General features: G+C 28.7%; 1 protein-coding gene across 1 annotated transcript; it reads left to right on the forward strand.

Annotated features, from left to right (window-relative positions):
- The first annotated feature begins 10 nt into the window (after positions 1-10).
- On the forward strand, positions 11-21,320 carry LOC129975709 (NFX1-type zinc finger-containing protein 1-like). The gene is made up of 3 exons (XM_056088867.1): positions 11-144; positions 2,630-2,683; positions 15,368-21,320. Exons 2-3 carry the CDS (start codon positions 2,658-2,660, stop codon positions 21,150-21,152), a joined length of 5,811 nt encoding a protein of 1,936 aa, XP_055944842.1. The 5' UTR covers positions 11-144; positions 2,630-2,657; the 3' UTR covers positions 21,153-21,320.
- Positions 21,321-21,529: the final 209 nt, after the last annotated feature.

Genomic DNA, 21,529 nt, shown 5'->3' on the forward strand with positions numbered 1-21,529 from the left:
GTTTCGTTTCAGGCAGGGTGATCGGTGATATTCCCTTTGTCAGTTCGGCTACATTTTGGAAAATTTACTGACTCCTTTAGTCATCTGTACGCTCCACATTTTATAATTGTGACAAATTATTTTTATCCTTTCAAAGAAAGAAGAGTAAGTAAGAAAATTACCTAAGCTTTGGTGTGTTTTTTTTATTTTATCTGTTTTAATAATAATATATTTTAAATAGAGGTGATGGTTTATTTTTTTAAAAATCAGCTGATTTTCAAATTTTGGTGTTGAATTAAAATTCAATTTATAGTAAACATGCTCAGAGGTTTTAAGTTACGAGTCAATTACATTATTTGAAGGGGAGTTTTTCTATCTTTTTATTTTATCTTGCCTCTGATATGTTATCTTATCTTGTCTGTTTTTCATGTTTAGTTTGGAAGCGGGTTATTTGGATTTTTTTTATTTTCTTGAAATTTCATGATAAATTATTATTGAGATTTCAAAGCTTAGATTATATATAAAATAAATCGAATTATCTGTTTAAAATCTTATTTCAGGAATTGAAGAATAGGGGAGAGTTGGGAGAAATGGGAGAACTGCATTTATGTCTAAATAAAAGATTAGAATCTATTTCTAGTTTCTCAATTTGATAAAGTAGCAATAGCTCTTTGCTTGATCATAATTTGTTATACCAGCTATAATATTATATATGTTTAAAATAGGAAACCAGATTTTTTATGCCTTAAAAGTAAATACAAATTCTTGTATTTTTTTTCAATACTTTTTTTAAGTCTTATTATTTATAAAATACTTTAAATTTATAATCAACTTAAAGATATAGTATTTACAAATTAGTAGACAAATTAAGCTTAAATGTAGCATGCTTGATGTGATATACATTTTAAAAGAAAATTCTGCAGTGGGAGGTATGGGTCCATTACATCTCTATACATTTTCTAAAATAGCTAAATATGTTAACGATTAAAGTTTTTAATTGTTGTGTTTGATTTTACTTTTGTTTAATAAAATTATTTGTGGGGTTTTTACAATGCAATAGTAAATTGATTATTTTAAATGTATTAAAATATAAGTTATAATACATTATTATGTTATATAAAACAGTAAAAAAATCTGATTTCCATTAATCAAAAAAAAAAAAACGTAAAATAAAATTCCATTCTTTTTCAAAATGTTACTTAAGAGCATCAGTGTATCTAAACATGTTTTGTTGTTCTTTATTTTTGTTAATGATTGTGTCATATAAAGTATGAATTCATGCTGTAGATCATTCTGTATAATTTCACACACACACACACACACAAAAAAAAAATTATTTTCTACCTACAATTATGTTTACCACTTAATTTCAGTTAAGAGAAATTCCACTATAAATATAATAAAGTAATAATCAATATAATAAATAATAACCAATGAAAACAATAAAGCTAATTATGAAAATTATTTATTTAAGCTTTTGTCACTCTAAATTAAAAATAATTACTAATTTTATATTTTTATATAAAAATGCATTGAATATGGAAGAAAAAGCATCCAGTAGCAAAAAAATGTATTAAATAATAACATATTGCAATCAATGGAAATTAATGTAAAAAAAAAAGGTTTTCAACATGTGGCAGTATCAATGAAGATTTCGTAATCAGCTCTTGTTTGGCATGTTCAAAATCATAATTCATTGAATGAAAATGTTAGAATACCATATTTATTAATTTTCATTTTCACAAACCATGTCCCATTCCTCCCTTATATGAATCCTATACTTCCCTCATATAAGTCAGGTGTGGAACAAAAATATTCCAATTTTTAACTATACAAATAAAAGCTAATTGTTAGTATTTTGCTGTTCTTGTATTTTTTTTTACATAATAAGTTAAAGAAATTCTATTAGACTTTTATAAACTGCAATCTTAATTCACTAAATTAATGAATTGAAAAAAATTGTGATTCTGTCATGCTCCTCCCAACTTATAAAGGGGAGGAAAGGTATTATATCTGAGTTGCAAATTTTATGTATGTTAATATGTTTATATCATTTTTAAGCCAAATACAATGTTGAGAGAAAGCAAATAATACTATGGCTTGGTTGCAGTTTACAATCTCTAAACCACTGCTGAAGAAAAAAAATTGTTCTGAATACCACATACGCTTGCTTTGCCACTCCCACTTCTTGCCATCTATAAAAAAAATCTTTATTCATGGTAATATGCTGCATATTACCATCAATAAGGATGATGATTTTTTTTTAATATAGTAGCAAGAAGAATATGGACAAATATGACTTAATCTAATTGGGAAAAAATATTTGAAGTGCTTGCAAAATGCATAATTTATTTTGTTTTTTTCTCTTGTTTTTAAAGAATGCATTAAATCATCGTTCATAGTCTGGTATTCAGTATTACTTGCCATAGTTTTTGATTATAGTAGAGTATTGAAGCTCCTAAAATGCATTCTTTATGCAAATAATTTTTGTTTGTCTTTCTTAAAATTTTAAAATGCATTAAAAACATTTTTTACAAAAAGTAGATATTGCAAAAAAAACTCATAATTTTTACTATAAAATTATTCTGTCACATGTGAATATTAATTAATAAAGAATTCTTAGGAAACTTTCTTTTTTGTATATTTATAGACTGCTCTAATGTACACCTTGCTAAAGTATGGATGAAGATAAAAATAGAACTCCGTAAGTATAAGTACTCATTATTGTTTTAAAAGAAACTGTGTATTTCTTTTCTTTGTAATTTTACATATCTCAGATTTCAGTAGAAATATCAGAATTTAAAAAAATACCAGGATCTTTGTTCTGTTATAGAATATATTTTATGATGATTAAATGTTATATACTACTTGAATTTGAATATCACAAATTAATTAGATTCAGTGACTTGATTAAAGAATTCTGTACAAGTGCTAAACTGTTATTTTTTAAAGACAATAAATTTCCAATTAAGGTAACCAAAATGTATTCTTTATTTGATGTTTGGTGAGTTTTTTATTATTTGGAACACTTTGCCCAAGATTAGTGAAAAATCTGGACAGTATTCTTTAGTTTTAATAGTTCAGTTATCTAATTTTTTTAAAGAGAACTTTAATGTATAAAATAAATTATGTTTTAATATTCTGAGTTGAGAGTTATAAATGCATACTCATTTTTCAGCTGCATTATCCCAAACGATTTTTAACTGGAATTTGAAATTGGATAAAATAGTGAGAGATAATGAGAAAAAGGGGGTTCAAAATATTTTTTTATTATGAATAAACTTACAAATTTCTGTACAGTTGAGTCTTCTTTCAAATCCTCTGTTAAAAAATGAGCGATATTATAGTAGATGCCCCCTTTTCATAATGAAAAGATTTTGAAATTATACCTATTGAAAAAGGAGATTTTTCAAAATTTCTTTTTCTTTACAAGTGTTATAATTCGATCTTGATAAGAATTAAAATCTGATACCTTAACTGAAATAGTTCAAAAGCCATAGATAAAGATGTAAAATTTGAAATAGATTGGAGCAAGTGATATGGAGGTTTGAGCTTTAAAGCTGAGAATTCAGAGTAACACTTTGAATTCTTCCAATCATTTTCAGTTTTTGATATTTTTTAATACTAAATTAAATTTCCTTGAGTATCTTATTTTATGTATGCTCAGGAGGCTAATAAATTTCATTAGATTCATTGCTGTGGATAAATTTTGAGAATTTCCAAGTCCTAACAGTCTGATGGCATATTTTAAATGAATATTGGAATGCTGTAATGTTATTTGTTCTATTGAAGCATCGATTATTAAAACATATTGACTATCATTGATGTAATTGGTGATACAAAGAAAAGTCCATGGGCTGTAAAAATACAATTATTTTTAGAAATTTATCAAGCCTTTGTCATATTCTGATGATTTCATTATTAAGTATCAATTTTTAATTTTTCTTGTGATTTGAATTTAGTTTGTTTTGCATACAATCTCATTGGTTTATATATGGCTTTTATGATTAACATTTTGCCTTCTTATTGTTTTTCTGCAATTCTGTATTAAATGCTTGCCAGTGGCAAACTGTAGATATACCCTCATGTTATTGACAAACATAATCAATGAACTTACCTGGCATCTTTCACATTTTTTTTGGGGGGGAGGGGTAATTGATTTCTAGATGCTATAAGCATAACATTTTTAGCATTTGTGTGTATGATGAATCATTAGTTTGTCATTAATGCACTATGTCATTGTTTTTTGTTTACATAGTTTGATAAACACTTTATAGTTATGTACTATATTATTTGATGTTATATATTAAATCTAGTGTAATTTATTTATTTTTTTATATTATACAGTTTTCAGATTATATATTATTTGGAATTTCAAGTAGTCTTTTATCTTGGAATTTCATGGATTTTTTTTATAACTTTTTTTAACTTTTCTTTTTTTTTGTACGTTTTGTTAGGATACTGGAAATAGATCATTTAACAATAAGTTAACTTTTACTGTAATTTCTTTTATAGATTCTAATCAAGATAGCAGTTCCTCTTAATTTTTCTTTTTGTCTTTACTATACGATTCCGTACAATATGTTTAAATATTAGGAAATTTAATTCACCAAAATTATTAGTTTAAGAATAAAATAGGAGACTAGTAAAGTGAACTTATACAACAGTAAAATATCAATATAAATACAATTTCATATAATATACGTGGTCAAAGTACTCTTATAATAAAATTAATATTGAAATGAATCGTTTAAAAATATAAGTGTTTGTGTATGTATAAGAATAAAAAAAAACACCTTTGTCTTACTTGGTTGTCAAATAGCTGTTTTAAAACATGATATCATCATGAAGAAAAAAGAAGGGAGAAATTAATTATGCGGAGATATCAGGATGTGGGATTTTAGTAAAAGGGGAAAATGAAAAAGTTTTTCCCCCTTTTGTAACTAAATTTTAATTTTTCTTGTAGATAATAAATCCTTAATTTTCAAATGTGAATAATAACAGTAGCTTTATTTGTCAATGTATTGGTTTACTTATTTCACAGTTTATATCTGAAAGTTTAGTTTCTACTTCATATGGATCTAAAAAAAACTGTACATTTTTTTAAGAGTTAAAGTTAAGTTGCAAAAAAACTGTGCAACTTTTCTATGATTTGGATAATTCAATTCCTCATACATTACAGTATTGTCAAGTTTGAATGGAAAATCTATGAATCTAACATCGGATTTTATTATATCATTATATTGTCTTTTGATACTCTTCTATTAAAGGATAGAATTGATTTTGAGTTAAAGGCGTAGAATAAAGTAAAATTCCAAATAACAAATATAGAGGAGGGAATTTTGTCACAGAGTAGGGTATTAAGTTATATTCATTGATTATTTGCTCTAAAAGTCTAGCCCAAGGAATTTTAGAAGAATTGACCATACTTTTTGATTTCATTGCTACTGACCGATTACTCGTTCACATGAGTTTGTGGTGATGTGAAGTAGTTTGCAGATGCTTAATACTGAAATTTCTGAGTAGATGCTTGAATTCAGATGAGATAAAAGCACATTTTTTTGTCAATAAATAATTTGGATGGTACTTGAATTTTTAAAACCTGTTTCAATGTACTAGTTTCAAAACTTTCATTTTTGGAATGTAAAGCCCAAATACATCTAGTTGCATAAACAGTTACTATATAAAAAAATTTTTTAGTTCAGTTTAATTGTTTAATTAATTTCAGTTAATTAATTTAATTATTTAATTATAATAATTAAATTCAGCAACAGTATCGAGAGAAAGACATTCAAATGGACGATCTGGGGAAGGGGGGGGGGGGTTAAAAGACCAAATTGTCTTTGCTGTGTGTTTTTTTTTTATTTAATTGACAAACATCACAATGTTTGACAAAAAGTGCGATATCTTGATTAACATAAAGTCAAAAATACTGAGGAATAATTAGATTTACCATTTTAGTGTGATTGGTCATGAGCATTTTGAAAAAATTTTCTACTAAGAGAAAAAAGATAACAATTGTTTTAAATAGCTTTATCTTTTTAAGTACATGTACATCATTAATATTTTTATATTTAATCTTGTCTAAATTTTGATCATATTTTATCACATCCAGCTCCAAAAAATGTGCAGAATCTAGAGATACTGAATAACATATGCCTTAATAACATATCACTCTCAACATTGGCTGTTAACTTCATAATCATATATTGTTAGTTTTAAATACCAATGAAATAATCTTTCCCTTATAATTTTTAACCTTTTTGTTAGCCAAACAATGGCAGCATAAACAGTATGTAATTTTTCCTATATAAATGCTATAATAAAATTAAAATTTATCAAGAGCATTTACTGTTGCTCAATATTTCAACTCATTTATACAATAATTTTTTATAAGAATAGATAGTCTCAATGATAAATAATTTTCCATGACTCTCAGGCTGTTCAAGAATTCCAATAGCTGCTTGAGATATATCATTGGTTTAGTTATTAATGTTTTTTTCAATATTTCAAAGGCTTTTTTCAGTCATTTGCCATGATCTTTTTTAAAGAAGGATATTTAAAAGTTAAGAGTAGTATTTGAGGTCTTAAATTTAGCAGAAGAATCAATAAACTTATTAACATTTACATAATCAGTGAAATCTTGAAGTTATTTTACATTCCTCGGAGGTCATAATTTTTTTCAATATTGTGGTTATCGAAAGAAATGCATTCCTCTTTGACTTCATACCCCCAAAAATTAATTTTGAGTATATGCACATTTAGAAAATTTTAACGTAAGGTTTTCTTTTTCACAAATTTGGAAGATCTGTTTTAATTAATCATAGTGTTTCTCTAATGAATTTAAAAAAATCACTATCTTATCAAAATAGTATCATGAAAAATTTATATTTCAAATTCTATGAATAACTCTGTTGAATAGTGCAGGTATATTTTTAAAGCCTAAGATAGTACTTACAAAACAAATAAACCTTCAGCACTTACAAAAGCCAATTTTGGTTTATCTTGTTCATATAAGAGTATATTCAAATAACTAATGCAAGGTCCAATGTTGAAAAAAAATGTAGTATTACTTAATTTGTTTACATAAGTATTGATTTCAGGCACAGACTCTGCATCAGATTTACGAAGAGAATTAATCTTACAATAATCAATGCAAAGAAAACTTTACTATTTTCATGTATTTTCTATGCTTAAGTTGCAGAAGAATTACTTATAAATTCTTTTATTAACCATGCAGCTAACAGATTTTTTAATCTACTTATCAATCTCAATTTCAAAAATAACGGAAATTCCATAAACTCTTTGAAAAACTAGTTTCAGATTTTTTTTTTTTTTTTTTTTAAACATTTGAGATTATTCTTACATTAGAGACAGCACAGGTTAGATCATTTGTTTACAATCAGAGGTTGAAAAATTTCCTCTGATATATTCACTACCTTATCCAGATTATCATCAGTGTTATTAGTATTTTCTATAATATGTTAAGTCGTTGGATTACTATTTGTATATAAGCTTATAATAATTCTTACTTTGAATGTTTTATTTTTATTATAATGTATAACTAATTTATATAAACTACAATCTGGAAGCCCTAAGATTAAATATGGTAAAGGATTTTCAATTATATATAATTTGATTTTTTTTTTATTATTTATTTGACAAATTTTCAAATACATGTCATAACTTTGAGTCAAATGGAATGTTTTATAAGCTTGTTTGACTTGATTTGGGTTTATATTTTCTATCTGTAAATTAAGTTTTTTTCATAATATCTGCAGATATAATAGTGTGGATCCTGTATTAAAAACAATATTAGATTATGGAATAAAGTATGATGGTTAAATACATTGTCCAAGTTAGCTAGACTTGGTAAAGTTAAGATTGTCTGATCATATTAATTTGTCTGCTATTGTTAATTTTAAGTTATGATGTGAGGACATTTCAGTGTTATAATATAAATTTTGGTTACTAAAAGGTGGAGTTTTAAACCTTAGTTAGTCACACAAAATCCATTGATAAATAGAAACATCCAAAGCATTTTTTTTAAAAATAGAATGAGCTTCCTACTATAATTTTTCTGTAGAAGTATTTTCAATAATGTAATTAGAATTGAAAGTAGATGTTGTTAATTTAAAATTTAAACTCAGATATCTTAGATTTAGAATGATATTTGGTATTTTGCATTTTCTGCAGTCCCAATTTAAAGATACTTGTAAATTGGCCAATTTTTTTGTGACTATTATATTCCCAAAACAGTATTATTTTCTCGTATCATAAAAGCAGATATATTTAAGTCACTATCAGGAAACTTCATGTGCATTCCTTTAGACAATTGCAGTTATATAATTTCTAAAAATAATCATGCAATGGGAAGTTCTTTTTAAAAGGAAGAAAAAAATCCAAGTAAAATAGTTTAATATAGTGCACATAGTTGCATTGGGGTTATTTAGAATGTGCTAAGTGTTCAAAAATCGATTACTCAAAAATAAATGCAGTATCGGCAATTTGATTCTTAAACATTTTTTTTTTTTTTTATTTATAAAAAAAACATACTGTTTTATTTATGGGAAGATATATTAGTGTTCAAACTACTTGAATAAATAATTCCTTCTTTTATAGGTTTCCTCATTTTATTGATTTTTATATTTTCAAATTGTAATTGTGGCTGCCATATTTTTCAATGATAATTTTATTTTTATATTATGCCTTGTTTTATTCTTCATAAAATATACAAATTTTTCTTACCATTTTTTTTTTTTTTTGTATGTAGTTTGTATATATAGTTGTATGTTTATATATATATAGTAGTTGTATTATATGTCTTTATTCATTGCCAAACTTTCTTCATAGTGTTTAATTCTATTTATTAAAATTTTATACTGTAAATTATAGCAAAATATATCAATTCAGCAGACATGAAAACTTTACATAATAGTATTTTAATTTGTTATATGCTGAGCAATTTGCTTTTTTTATTATTTGAATTTTGAATTATATCAAAATATTCTTCTTCCAATGCAATGTTTGTTGGATTGACTCAGTCAGATATTAACAGATTAAACTCTAAAGTCACTCTCATAACAAAAATGAATTTAGGAGTTTGATTTGATGCTAAACTGAGCAATGATGACTTAAGAAAAGAAAAGTGCTTGCTATTTAATGAAACAAAATTGCAAAATTTCTATAATTAGTATTAATTTATTTGATCAACAAAATCATATCTGTGATTAAAAAAAAATATTTATCTTATATATTTGGTGAGTAATAAATGTCTTAAATAATTTTGAATAATGTTTGAAAATATTTGTTGTATGATTTGTATTTTTAATTTTCTAATTAAAATTCTTTGGCAATATCTATTCTTCAATAATTTGTTGATATTGTATTTAATATATCGATAAGAAATGCTGCTGATGACTGAATAACCAAAGTTGGAGGGTATGCTTATAACTGAGCATGCTCAGTATCTCCTCTTTTAATTAAGAGTTTATTACAAATCCTATACCTAGCAGCCATCATACTTTGATTTTCTTAATGTTTTTCCAAGCAAATCTAATCAAAACGAATATATCATTTGTTTAATCACCTCATATAGAACAGATGTTATGTAAATATTCAAAATAGTTTTAATTGAATTACTTTCATTCATATTTACTTTGTTTCCTTGACTTTTCAGACTCGCTACAATTTTTTTCTAGAGTGTTCATCCAACCTTATTATGTACTTAATATAATTTTTTTTATTTGTCAAACTATAATATAGAATTATAGAAATATAATATTTCTTCTTTCAGTAAAGAACATATTTTTGTATAGATCCTTATACAAAATGGAAATAATATTTTCATTGCATTCTTTTTATATATTATATTAAGTTAATACTCCTTCTTAAAGTCAAACAACGCCAATTAAGTTTTTAAAATGATGAAATATATTATATGCTTGTAAATTTGTTTCTATTAAGGCTGTAATGCTATTTTTTTTAATAATTAAGTACAACATACGAATGGAAATTTTGAATTGCTATGGAAATAAAAAAACTGTTGCCCTGTAATATTAAGATTTGTCTGTAAATTAAGTTCAAGAAATTTTTCACTTCATATTCTATATTCAGTAATAATAATTTTTTTAAAAAACAGTAATTGGAATAGATTTTTTATAGAATGTTATTTGCATTAAAGTTTATTAAATTAAAAAAATTTATAAAATATGTTTTAAGTTATAACCAAGTTCTCACTTCTGGAAAGCTGAAGTTCTATAATTCTCTAGATTATTTAGTATAATTATAATATAGAAACAAACCAAATAATGCATAGAGTTATAAGTCATCTGTAGTATTTATGTAAGTATATTTGCATAATCTAATTTGTAAAAAGAGCTATAAAAACTCATTTATGATATTACTTACATAAAAAAAAATTAAACAACTATGTTTAACTGAAATCCAAATTGAAATAAATATATGTAAACTTGGAAAGAAAATTTTTTCACTCAATAAAATTATTATTTCAGTAATTGCAAGTATATGATTACTATACACTAATAACTTCAGCTAGGAAAAAAAAAAATCCTTCTATTAAAATTTGTTTGATTTTGTTTAGATTACATCTCAAAAAGCAGTTTGCTTGTGTAGGCTGTTCTAAATTTAGCCTTCAGTTTCTTTGTAGTGATTCAAATGGACTATCTTAATCCTTTTTATCATGATTTCGTATTTGGTAAGGATATATTTGTGCTTTATTTCATAAACATTAACATAAAGAATTCCACTTTGTCATTATTTTGTTGCTAAAATAATAAAAATTTTAGAAATGTATAAACGTGCATTATCATTTCAATAAGATAAGCATAAAGATTTAGGTGTGAAAAATTTTAACAAAGCTATTAAAATCTGTTCTCATGATAAGGAATATATGTATTCCTATCTATTTTATCCTATGTCCTCCTATCTATTTTATTATTGCAATGAAACAACCCGAAACTTTTCAAAAAGAAAAGAACAGCATTACTCCATTCCCAAACACTGCTAATATGAATCTATGAAACTGAGCAACTATGAAGAAAAAAGAAAAAAAATCAGCTTAAACACAATTATTTACATTTTACAGCCATATAAAGCTTGCAACAGATGTATTTTATTTTTTATCACTCTGAACTACTTAGTTCTAGTGTGAACTTATTGAAGTGTAGTCTGAAAATTGTGAAGCAATATTGTATCATGTATTATTTATTCTCTTTAGTTTTAATTTCATTTGATGAACCCTCAATGAAAGATTTTTTTAAAGAATTGCAGAAATTTTTTTCAATGGCATAACTTCAACGGAACAATAAAAGAAATTGAAACTTATCCCCCCCCCCCAAAGCCTAACATTAAAAGATCAAAAGTAGGCAAGAAGCATCTCTTAAGAAAAAATCACCATCACCGACACGTTCCTCTACTGGAAGAACATGTCTCATTGGTTCAAGTTCTTACCTTCCTGATCCGCTCCACGCCAGATCATAGGATCCAGCTTTCTCATCTTCATCTGAGCGCCAGATTGTATCCACTCCATTCCAAACCACTTCTTCAGCATCCAAACAAAACATCGAACGTCGTTAACAGCGCTTCGCGTTGTGGAAACCACTGAATTTTTCATTTGCGTTTACATTGCAGGAATGAAACGTAGAATAGGATACTCAAATTATGGGTAGAACAAAATCAACTCGGTGGTAGTCTCCTGAACTATCATATCCCAATTTCCATTTGGCCTACGGAACGTAGCAGTAATCCTTGGCGTGCCGTGGAGTTACCTTCTGAACGATGGAAAAGCCTTGTTTACCTCTCCCATAGAGTTGCATTAAAATTGTACTATCCTGTCGACTTATTATATTGCAACAATTTTGCAGAAGAATGGCCGAAAAGAAGATAAATTTGGAATTAACTGAAATTTATTTTTCCTCGACACCGGGTGTTTACATCGGGACACTAGAAAAATTCTTATAGGAATTTCTTTGATACGTGATGATTCAGAAAAAAGAATCTTTGCGGAATTTAGACCGTGAACGCTAAGGATTTTTATTTCTTCTCTTGTAATGTGAGAATACAGACTCAGCAATCTTTTAGAGCGCGTGTTAGAAATAAATTAAAAAGTGGAATTTGTATCAGAAAATAAGAAAAGAATTTAGAATAAAAGTATCATAGGTTATCTTAAGATAAAAATTAGAAAATTAATTAGGATTTAAAATAGATAGAGATATCATTACGTGTGTGTCTGCTTACGTTTTGAAATGTGACTCCTCTTTGTTCTGATCCTTTATACCAATGAATGAAGATTGAAAGTGCAATTAAACCTAAATAATTGTAATTTTAATGATTTAAATAAGCTCAAATAAAGAAACAAATAGTTGTTAGTGTGAGACCTTTAATACATTAGAAAAATACTAATCAAAAGTAATTTCTATTTATATCGTACTTGAAAAAAGTATATAATTCTCTGAATCCATCGAGAAAAAATACAAATAATAAGGAAAATGTTATATATATTATTTTGACCCTTAGGCATTATATGAAAAGTTGTAATGAATATTATATTATATTATAATGAATATTATATTATATTATAATGAATATTATATTATATTATAATGAATATTATATTATATTATCTGATATTGATAAAGGAAATAAATCCTTTATAAATATGTATAAAATCATTCAAAGGTCTTGGTAATTAAATTAATATTATAATATGCAGAATTATTTTAAACCTATCCGTCAAATTTATCTATCAAAATTTACATTTAATAACTTTAATAGTATATCTAGCACTCTGTAACAAAGCTAAAATGCATTGAATGAAATGGAAATAAGCATTTACTCAAAACTCAATGATGAATTAAAATTAATACAGTGTTAATGTGTCTTTGACATGTAAAATCACACCGTTTTAAAGGTTATAGCGATACAAATTTTGTTTAAATAACTTCATTAGTTTTAGTAATTTTTTAAAAATTAATTTGGACAGAATTTGTAACAATAAATTTTTATTATGATGAAATGCCAAACGATATCATTGCTTTTTCGATTCAATGAGTCACGTTTTTTTTTTTTTTTTTTTTTTTTTTTTACAATTGTTAAAGTCGCGATAAAAGAATATATATATATTCTTTTCTTTAATTTAAATTTAAAAAGTTTTTTAACAGTAAATTGAATAATTCTTTATTTGTTGAGTTTTCTTAAATTTTGAAGCAATATGATATATCTCACCCTGGCTTCAAAAGTGCTTTAAAAAATGCTTCAATTTGCAATTTTTATTTTCATTTTTCATCTAACTACAGAACTATTATTTTTTATTTTTTTAACTTCCAGAATTCGTTCCCGTTTTTTATGAAAACAAGGATTTGTTTGCTAAAGCATTTCCATTTATTTGCAAAATATTTAATCTTGATTCCTGTCATTTTTTTAAGTAAGATTTCATATAACCTAAAATGCAGCTTTTTATTAAATTTTCTTAACTTTTAACGTTAAAAAAAAGTGCCTTTACTAAACTTCAGAACTCAGAAGCGATAAGACAATTTTTTTTATAGTTTAATTATTTCTGAATGCTGCTGTCCTTTTCTATTTAAACAAAATAATGACCTAAAAACTCATTTAGAACGTGGCATTGTTCTATCGTCGATTTCACGGCAGTTTTGCCAGTTTTATATTGGTAATCATTCCTTAGTTAGTTCTTAGCTTGATAAGATTGCAAATAAAATTACTGAATATGGCGAGTTAGTACAGGAAGAAATTTGCATTTTCCATTCTAGCCATGTTGAATCGTCTTTGTTGTTGCATTTTTAAAAATCAGATGCAATATTTTTGGTCATGCTATGCTTCTACGCCACTACTGTTCGGCAACGGATTCTGAGACGACCCCATTTCGACAACTCCATCTCATTAAGGGGTGAGACGCGGAACGATAAGTGCATTTCCGGTATTCCCTTTGACCTTGGATTTTCCCTATTAGATACTATTAGTAAATGTAAACATCTCCTTTCACCCCTATTTTGAAGCATTAAACCCATCCTAAAGGATGCGCAAAAACGCGGAGGGTTATACAATCCGTTGCTGAACAGCATCGACTTTTTCAGAAATTATACATCCATCTAAATAGACTGGTAATTTATTAATTTTAAGAAATGTTGTAACAGATTTTTATTGTTAATCTTACAAAAGTTGACTTAATTTTTTGGTATAGATTGTTTTACCATTTTTATTTTTGCCAGAACCAAAAAAGATATTTGTTTTACAACAGAAGGCGTTGCGTTAATACAGAAATAAATATTAAAATTTAAAGAATCCAGATTTAAAATTACTTTTAAAAAATCTTTCAATTAAAAAAAATGTACATTGTTATAACAGAAAACATCCAATGTTTAGAAAATACGTAGGTTACTTTATTTCTAGTGCGAATGATAATGGTTTCGATAACAAATTTCCATAGTGATTATCGTTCATGATGAGATTTAATTTTGTTTTATTAATTTGGGAGGGGGGATTTTCATTTCTTTTTAGTCTTAAGAGTTTTCATTTATATTTTCCATGGTTTTATTAACGTCTATAAAATAAAGAGAAAAATAATATTAAAAAAATATATGGTAAGCACACGTTTCATTTTTTAACTTCCTTAATTTAATTTTTATTTTATAGGGATGTATTGACAGTTGAATTACATTATATAATGTACAGACAGTTGAAGTGTCAACAGTTTACCTCTAGTGTAACATTTCTGGAGCCAGTCCTGCCATACCTGTAACGTGTTGTAATTAGGGTTGCGTGTATTTGTTGTGACTCCCATTATTGCAACGTTTTAGAAAAAAAAATTTATTTGCATTTTAACTAAATAAATTAAACATTTGATTTTTACTACGAGCTTCATCAAGGCAGTGTGCGCGAGAGCGTTCCGAAGAGAAGGAAAGAATAGCTTTTTTAGAAGTTTCGTGCGTCAGTACCCGGATAATGATCGGCGCGGCAATTACGTCACACAGCCTCGATGGAGTTTGTAGTTTATAGGTATCTGATATGATTTATGATAGATATATATGATTTACGATAGATATATATGATTTATGATAGGCATTCACTACAAACGCATCATTTCTATGCATAGTTTTAAAATTATTTGCAAGATCTTTTTGATGTACAATTCAATTCGTTTTAAGTTTTACCACCATTCAAAGGACTCTTGAATATTATAATATTCATAATGAATTTTGAATCACAGTCTGGAGAGGCAAAGTGTAGTGTTAGAATACTTTCGGTAATTATACAGAAAATGAATTCTTTGTTTAAATGTGAGCATGTTTTCTTAGCTGTTAGCAGTAATTAAATTTCTTTTTAATCTCTTGTTTACTGTTATTATTTTCAGAAATGCTGTTTCCCGTCATTTGCCTGTTGCTGATGCTGAATTTAGACCAGGAGATTCAAATTGTAACAAGAAACGAGCGTATTTTACAAAAAGAAATCACGTTCTCTTAAATCATAAAGCAGGAGTGAAAACAAATATTCCGAATTGCAGCGCAGGTAGCAAACTTATCAGAAGGCAAAGTAAATCCGAATGTAGAAGTGCAAATGATAACCATTTACCAAGACGATATCCTCAAAATTCACAGTATTCTGTCCATTTGAAAGGTCTGTTAAATGATGACAATACTTTCTCAAGTAAGAATGTGAAAGTTCCTGACAATGAATATAGTTTTAAGAGCAATGAACACAATGGGGCAATACCGAAGCAAACAGTTACATGCATGTCTCTTAGCAGTCTACAGAACTTAATAGAAAAAAGTGCTGATGACATCTTACATGCTATCCTTAATAAAGAAAGCGGATTCATTCAGGTACTTGAAGAAAGTTTTAATAAAGACTGCATTGCTTGCGTTTTGTTAGCTTTGGGAAAAGCTGTTTCTTCTGACAAAAACAAAGATGTCTCTGTTATGTTGAATATGATATCAGGTAGTAATAGTTTGTTCTTAGTCAACGTACAACAGTACCTGGTGACTTTTCAAACTTATGCACCTGACGGTTTTCATTTGAATGCAGTGGTTGGTTTCATAAAATTCTTATTGAAGTTTCAGATTTGCCTGCCCTCTAATGCCTGCGATGTTTCAATTATGTTGTTGCCACTTTTAAAAGAAACATGTGAAAATCATTTACGGCAGAATAAAGAAATGTATTCTGTATGTGTAGAAATGCTTCAAGAACTAGAAGAAATAAATTCGTCTATTCTCAATAAATATACTTTAAATCAGATTAAAGAAACATCTCGCAACGAAAGGTTGCAATTGTTGGATCCCCCAGAAGATTATCGTTCGATCCCCGTTTTGCCAGATGAAGTCGACATGCAAATGCCTTATGTATTTCTACGTCCCAGTGTAATCAAGGGCCACTATCAAAATACCGAACATTATCTTGATGTCCAATACCGGTTGTTGAGAGAGGATTATGTTAGGCCTCTGAGGGAAGGTATAGCAGAGTATTTGACATTGAAAGATCGGAACAAATCTTTAAAACAAATAAAAGATATTAAAGTCTATCCCAATGTTCAAATAATAAAACAAGAATTTGTGAATGGCGAATTGCTTCATATGATTTATATCGACGACCAAAAATTCGCCAAAATAAAGTGGGAATTCAGCAAACGTCTATTATCCAAATCTTTGCTTTGTTTGTCATCTGATAATTTTCAAACTATGCTTTTTGCCACAGTTGCTAAAAGAGACCCGGAAGAATTGGTTAAAGGATTGTTATTTTTGCGTTTTGAAGATCTCACAGACGAAGTCCTTAATCTGGATCCATCAACAAATTTCGTTGTGATTGAAACTAGTGCCTTTTTTGAAGCTTACAGGTATAATCTAGATGCATTACTTGAACTGAAAGATGACACCTTGCCCATGAAGCGTTATATAGTGGACACACAGAAGACTGTACTTAAACCACAATATTTAGATGATAATGTAACTTACGACATGAGATCTGTATGTTTACCATTAAGCGAAAGTTGCTTGAAAATACCATTAAGAGAAAGACGCAACATTGTGGAAGAGGCTTATTATGGATATGGTGGTCACAGTGAAGATGATTATAAAAGTTCTAGTAGTGATGAAGATGATTATTATAAAAGATACATTAGTGATGAAAGTGATGATTATAGTGAAGAGGATGTAGTAGAAGACAGTTATGACGACCTATATCCACAAGGTATTTCGGAACATCTTAAAAATGTAACTGTTCTTAGTAGCAGTTTCTGGCCAACTTGTGAAGATTTAAACTTGGATCCTTCTCAGTATGCCGCTTTAAAAGCTGCTCTTACTAAAGAATTTACAATTATTCAAGGTCCACCAGGAACCGGTAAAACATATGTGGGTCTCAGAATAGCACAGTTGTTATTACATAATGTTGATAAATGGCAGTGTAGAAGAAATCCTTCTCCAATATTGGTGGTATGTTACACTAATCATGCTCTGGACCAGTTTCTGGAAGGGATACTAAATTTCACTAAGGAGATTGTTAGAGTTGGAGGAAGAGGGACAAATGAAGCTATTTCTCGTTTCCAGATAAATAATCTTAAAAGAAATATGAGACAAGATCTAGAATTTTTATTTGATAGATCAAGAGGTATAATGAGTGAATTAGACTTGTTGAAGGAATCTGTGGATGAAATCAAAGAATCTATTGAGAATTCGTTTATATCAATTTTGAGTGAAGAAGTCTTAAAAAACTGCATGACTTCTGCTCATTATCATTCCTTAAAAAGTAAAATGCGATCGTCAGGCAATATCCTTATTTACCAGTGGTTATTGGGAATTCAAGTTCAAGAAAGTAGGACCATGCGTTATGCTGCTTTTAGATGGAATTCGTTGAATACACATTCATTTCTGCCCGATGAGGAACAGAATTCTGCTGAAACTAATGCAGATTCTGAAGGGGAAGCTGATATAGAGCACATTGAAGCTCAAAGAGATATAAACCCTGATGAATTCGCTGGAGCCTCGTATGATATTCCTCTATACAAGGATAAGATGGAATCGATTATAATGCTAGAAGATGGCTGGCAATTCGTTGGAGGTAAACAAGGATTAAAAGACTATATCCATGCTTGTTTAACGTGTACCACCGCTATGTCTGTAAAGATGGCAAAACAAATTAAAGATGTCTGGACACTTACTTGCGAGCTAAAATGGAGCCTGTACAAGTTTTGGCTTGAAGGCTATATACGTAAAAAGAAAGAACGAATCACGGAATTGCACCAAGAGATAAGAGAAAAATATAGCGAACTTCAAGAAGTGCGAACTCAAGAAGATATACATGTTTGCAAACAAGCACTTGTTGTTGGAATGACCACTACTGGAGCTGCCAAATACAGACGTATAGTTCAGCATCTTAATCCAAGAATCGTGATTGTAGAGGAAGCTGCGGAAATATTAGAAAGTCACATTGTTACTTCTCTTGCACCTGATACTCAACATCTCATTTTGATTGGAGACCATCAGCAATTGAGACCGAGTCCAACGGTTCACTTATTAGCCACAAAATATGGAATGAATATTTCTTTATTTGAAAGAATGGTAGAGAATGGATTGGATTGTCACAGATTGGAAATTCAGCATAGAATGAGACCCGAGATAGCATCTTTACTTGTTCCTCATATATACGCCAAACTACAGAATCATGAAAGTGTCAAGACATTCGAAAATATAAAGGGCGTTTCTAAGAATGTATTTTTTGTAAATCATTCATATCACGAAAGGCAAGAAAATGATTCTAAAAGCAAAGTTAATGTCCATGAGGCAAATTTTATGTTAAAATTTTGTAAATATCTTATTAATCAAGGTTATAAACCTTCCCAAATTACTGTTTTAACAACATACTCCGGACAACTTTTTGAATTTAAAAGAAGCCCTCTAAAGAGCGCTCTCCAAGGAATAAAATTCACTGTAGTTGATAATTACCAAGGAGAAGAAAATGATATAATCTTGATTTCCTTTGTAAGAAGTAACGAAGAAGGGCAAATTGGGTTTCTTAAAATATCTAATCGTGTATGTGTAGCTCTGTCTAGGGCAAAAAAAGGGCTTTATTGCATTGGAAATTTCGATTTGTTGGCCGAGAAAAGCAATCTCTGGAAAAATATTATTGAAACGTTAAAGGACAATAACGCAATAGGACCATCACTTCTTCTGTTTTGCCAGAATCATCCAACCATCAGCAAAGCTGTAACTGATGTAACAGATTTCGATTTCGTACCTGAAGGTGGCTGTACTCAGCAATGTGAATTTCGTCTTTCATGTGGCCATTTGTGTTCTTTGAAATGTCATCCATATGATCCTCGGCACGAAGATATTCAGTGTCCAAAACCTTGTACCGAGAAGTGTATTGAAGGTCATTTATGTGCAATGAAATGTTATGAAGATTGCCCACCTTGTCCCGTTATTGTGTCTGATACGATTCCAATATGTGGGCATACTATTCAAGTGGCTTGTCACCTTAAAGGAGAAACTCCTTGCACGGATCCTTGTGAGAAATTATTGCCTTGTGGTCATAAATGCCATAGAAAATGTGGCGAATCATGTACCTTAAAATGTTTTGTCAAAATTCCGATTCAGTCTTCTGTATGTGGCCATGAAGTAAATATAGAATGCTCTAGATCAAAAGATACTGAAGTTATAATGGTAAGGTGCAAAGAACCTTGCAATGCAGAATTGCCTTGTGGTCATAAATGCTCTGGTACTTGTGGCTTCTGTTATCAGGGTCGATTGCACGCGAATTGCCTAGAACCTTGCAATCGTAGGTTGGTTTGTGGGCATGAATGTAAATTACTTTGCTACAGAAATTGTATACCGTGTGAGCAACCTTGTGAGAATTATTGCATGCATAAAAAATGTACTAAAAAGTGTGGTGAACCGTGTGAAAAATGTACGGAACCATGTGAATGGGCCTGTCCTCATAAAAAATGCACCCGCCTTTGTGGTGAACTTTGTGATCGTTCTGTGTGCAACGAACCTTGTCCGAAAGTATTGAAGTGTGAGCATCCGTGTATTGGTGTTTGTGGCGAGCTTTGTCCTGCAGAATGTCGTATATGTGATAGTGAAAAACTGGCTGAAGTGTGTTCTGCTGGCGAAATTGAAACTGATGTCAAGTTTGTGTGTTTGGAAGACTGTCGGCATATTTTTGAATTAAATTGGTTTAATATGTGGATCAGTCAAGAAAATGGAAGTAAAAATGAGATTCGATTTAAAAGTTGTCCTAAATGCAATACTGTTATTCGGAAACCCTTATATCTTGAAAAAAATGTCAATTCTTGGTTTAATAATATCGAACAGATTAAGAAATCTGTTTCTAGAAATAAAGATTATACTAATCTTTTGAAAGGTATTCTACGACAACGTATTGAAAAGAAACGATTTTCTTTCTGTAAAAATTCGTATTCATCGGATGCATTCTATGCATGCTGGATGAAATTGGAGGAATCCATAAAATCTGAAAAAGGGTTGGATATTCAAAATCTGAATTCTATGGAAAACATGATTAACATAATGGAAATTTCAGGTAGTTTGAGAATATATAAAAATCCAAGAGATCATCTGAAATTAACCGAGAAATTAAAAGAATACATAAATATGAATGTGAAATGGCTGGAGACCTTCATCATCAAAAGGCATTTAGGAGCTTCCGAACAGCAGTTAAAAGATCTATTATGGGAAGTTCATCGTCTGAAATTAATAAATAAACTCGATGAATTGATGTTGGAAATTAAATCAAAAGACATATATATGAATAAATTAATGGATCTTGTACTAACTAATTCCCCATTTCGTGAAGCAGAGTTAGCTAAATTTATTTCCGTACTACACAACTTGTTTGAATATTACCCCAGCAAATTGATAAGCATTTCAGAACTTGAAAAACAACCAGTTTTAGCGATTATGAGTTTCTCGGTTGGGCACTGGTTTTTGTGTGAAAAAGAACATGCTTATTCTGTGGTTAAATGCAGAGATCTATTTGCAGAAAGTAATTGCCATGAATGTGACAAGAAGATTGTTTATGTAAAGCCTTTACTTCCTAAACATTACCAACCTCAATACCGGCCAGCACAGCACAGAGGGCGTAGGCGTGGGCGTGGGCGTGGATCAAGAGCCAGAAGGCCTTACAGATTTTAACTTGTACCTATCCTTATTGTCAGCAACTAACTTTATATTTTAAAAGAAGCTTTGTAGATTTTCTTTGCGTTTTCAAGTTATTATAACTTAGCCTGTGATCTTTTGAATCTCATATAATTGGAGTGTGAAACATGTAAATTTTATCACGTAAATAAACTTTTAAAATTATTTTAATGTATCTGTTTAATTCAGAATTTTTAGAAATTTTTTCCCTTCATAATTAGGAAAATTGCAATTAATGTATCTTTAATATTTTCTATTTTTATTGGTAAAAAATGTAATCTTAGGATGAAAACAATATTGACTGGAAGCAGGAAAGTAATCCATAAATATACAGTAGACTCCTGATTATCCGCGCCTGCCGCACTTAAGTTTTT

Source organism: Argiope bruennichi, chromosome 7 (assembly GCF_947563725.1).
Source record: "Argiope bruennichi chromosome 7, qqArgBrue1.1, whole genome shotgun sequence".
Classification (NCBI taxonomy): Eukaryota; Metazoa; Arthropoda; class Arachnida; order Araneae; family Araneidae; genus Argiope; species Argiope bruennichi.

Bases quoted from the DNA above. Each gene is read 5' to 3' on its own strand.
- LOC129975709 (XM_056088867.1), top strand. From the start codon at position 2,658: ATGGATGAAGATAAAAATAGAACTCC. The intron at 2,684-15,367 runs GTAAGTATAAGT...TATTATTTTCAG, and splicing joins GAAGATAAAAATAGAACTCC to AAATGCTGTTTCCCGTCATT.